The sequence below is a fragment of the Abramis brama genome (genome assembly GCF_963993115.1).
Source record: "Abramis brama genome assembly, chromosome: 21".
Taxonomy (NCBI): domain Eukaryota; kingdom Metazoa; phylum Chordata; class Actinopteri; order Cypriniformes; family Leuciscidae; genus Abramis; species Abramis brama.
In genome coordinates, this window is record NC_139983.1 from 33,722,076 (window position 1) to 33,724,803 (window position 2,728).

General features: G+C 34.9%; 1 protein-coding gene across 1 annotated transcript in view; it reads right to left on the reverse strand.

The window, feature by feature from the left end:
- The window catches only part of gchfr (GTP cyclohydrolase I feedback regulator), a 10,231-nt gene extending 8,406 nt beyond the window's left edge, over positions 1-1,825 (reverse strand). The window contains exon 1 of the mRNA XM_084096846.1: positions 1,639-1,825. Coding sequence (XP_083952972.1) covers positions 1,639-1,674 — 36 coding nt within the window. The 5' untranslated portion in view covers positions 1,675-1,825. The remainder of the gene's footprint in view (positions 1-1,638) is intronic.
- Positions 1,826-2,728: the final 903 nt, after the last annotated feature.

Consider the following 2,728-nt stretch of genomic DNA (forward strand, 5'->3'; position numbering starts at 1 on the left):
TAATATGGTCTCATTAAAATATTATAAATATGATGTATGTTATAGATAGATACTATATCAACTAAGGCAACTGATTATAATGGGAAATATATTTACAGGAGTTAAAGTGTGAAAAACTGTCTGCTAAATATTCTATACATAATGATTTACCCTCTGGCTTTCTAGAACTTTGATTCAATTTTTGCCATGTTGAATAGGCTTTGTCTTTGCTCTTTCTCACTCTGTTCTTTTAATTTTGTGAAGGCATTGTTTTTTTGTCTACAAAATCTGCAAACAACAGAAAATGTTATTTATTTATTCGTGATTTATTTATTAGTGTTATTTATATTAGATTAGATCAGGTTAAATTATTTGATTGAACAAGAATTCTAGTTTTCACTACTCCCAGTGTATGATTGCAGAACAATATATGTTTGAAAATTTATGGAGCAATAGATTTTGTGTGAAAATAAATCAGAAAGGTGGTTTGTTTAAAAATCTTATTAATGTATGAGGTGGCAAGGAGGTACACACGGGGTAAAACCAGCATGGTAAGACACACAGTATTGATAAAAATACTTAAGCTAAATTAATATGCTTTTAATAATGTCTAAGTTGATACTTGTTCAAACCAATCACTTTAGTAAAGTTTATAACAATTTTGGAGTTATTTTGATAAATTAAATAATAAATGTTTGTTCAATAAATATAGGCTATCTGTCATAATTTTCATTTTAAAAATACAGAAACAAGATTCTTGAGATCTTTGTATTTAAATTGCTACATAAGTCTAAAACATTAAAAAATATATATAAAATAGTAGATTAAATTAGCACAGAATCAACTTTGATCAAGTCAATGATCAGCCAAATTTCCAAGTCCATCATCAAAAGCGTTTATGAAAAAAAGTGCTGAGCAGAATTTGTGCCATTGAGTGGTATAAAAGAGAATTAAGTCAAATGCACATTTTACCCTGGTGTGACTTTATAACTGTTGTAACCTGTATATAATTTCAATTTATACTTTAAGTATAATATTCAATTAAATGTCTATACTACTTCCATAGGATGAGGCAGCTCAGAGAGTGAGAGCCCACTGAGCATCAGACAGTTAAACTGGCATTGACATTGAATTATTTAATTGGAAGAGTAATTATAACAACATAACTTGATTTTGCACTAAATCCTAATTGTAATCTTATTGCCCATATAAAAGAGTTGTTTTTAATTTTCTGTATTAAGATGATACTGCCTCATTCAAACTCCTTATAGTGCCCCCTTTTTTGGTTTAAGCCACTGCCCCTCAAAATGTCTGTGCACGGCCCTGCTGTCTGTTGATGATTAACTTTCATATAATATTTCATCTGTTCAAGACAGGTCAGGTGCACGAGCTGCACGTGCACGTAATACAACATTAAACTTTTTCATTTAAATATAATGATTCAGACCAACACAAATCATGAGAGTAATAAAGCATCATGCAAGATTCACAGATACCATGTCAAAGCTTCTCTTGTGCACATGTAGGTTACTTCTATAACAACAGCTCCAGTGCAGAAACAGACATGCACCTGTAATCCTGTAATATCATAATCATAATCGCAGCTGTCACTCATAATCGTTGCACACTGTCTCGCGCGCTGCTCGTGTTTATACGCACCAGTCTGATCTGTGTGCTGATGAGGATGTACGGCATCTCGGCGTCAGATCTGGACACTTTCCAGAGGAATATCGAGGGTCGCGTCGCGTCGCGTCTCAGCGTCTGTCTGCGTTCTCAGCTCGACTCGTGCGCGCGCTCGCAGCGGAATGCGGAAACACCCATCGCTCTCGTCCAATCAGCGTCCAGCAAATCGGAACGCGCTCGGGAGGAGAAAAACACTCCAGATGATATTATGTCACACACACAAATATAATTAATTAATGTTCTAGATAATTTAGTAAAGATAGATAGATAGACTGACAGATATATAGCTAGAAGGAAGTTTTAATCTGGTTTAATAATCTTCTGCACTGGACAAAACCCTGTACCAGACCAAAACAAATGAATCTGTTGGATAAACATGATATTTCATTTGTGCATAGAAAAAATGTGATATTAGGTGTCATTCTGTGATGTTATTTGAGTTTTGTAAAGATCTGAACACACACACAGACACAGACACACACACACACACACACACACACACTGAGCTTGTTAACTACAAGGTTCTTTTCCGTATTACAGTCTTTTTAAGGCTTATTTCTTTGATTTCTTTTCAACGTTGGTGGTTGGACTTTTCATTTCCTTTTGGCAGAATTGCTAATTTCCTTCTAAAAGCAGTTCTAATCACTGTAATATGATGTTCAAGTCTCTTAGAGCGCTGAGGAAATGAAGCGATCCCATCTGAACAACAGCACAAGCTCGATAACATCAGTAATAATAAAGCACACAGTTTTCAACATAGATCACAAAACCATTTACATCTGCTCTGATCAGTGTGAGCAACACAATACTGAAACACCGTTCACACTCGCAGGCATGTCTGCTTTAGAGAATTAGGAATAGAACACTAGTTATTTTGCATGTCTTGTAAAAGGTGACATATAATGCCCCTTTTCACAAGATGTGATATACATCTATGGTGTCCCCAGAATGTTTCTGTGAAGTTTCAGCTCAAAATCCCCCAGAGCATTTATTATAGCTTGTCAAAGTTGCCCCTTTTTGGGTGTGAGCAAAAACTCTCTGTTTTTGTGTGTGTTCCTTTAAATGC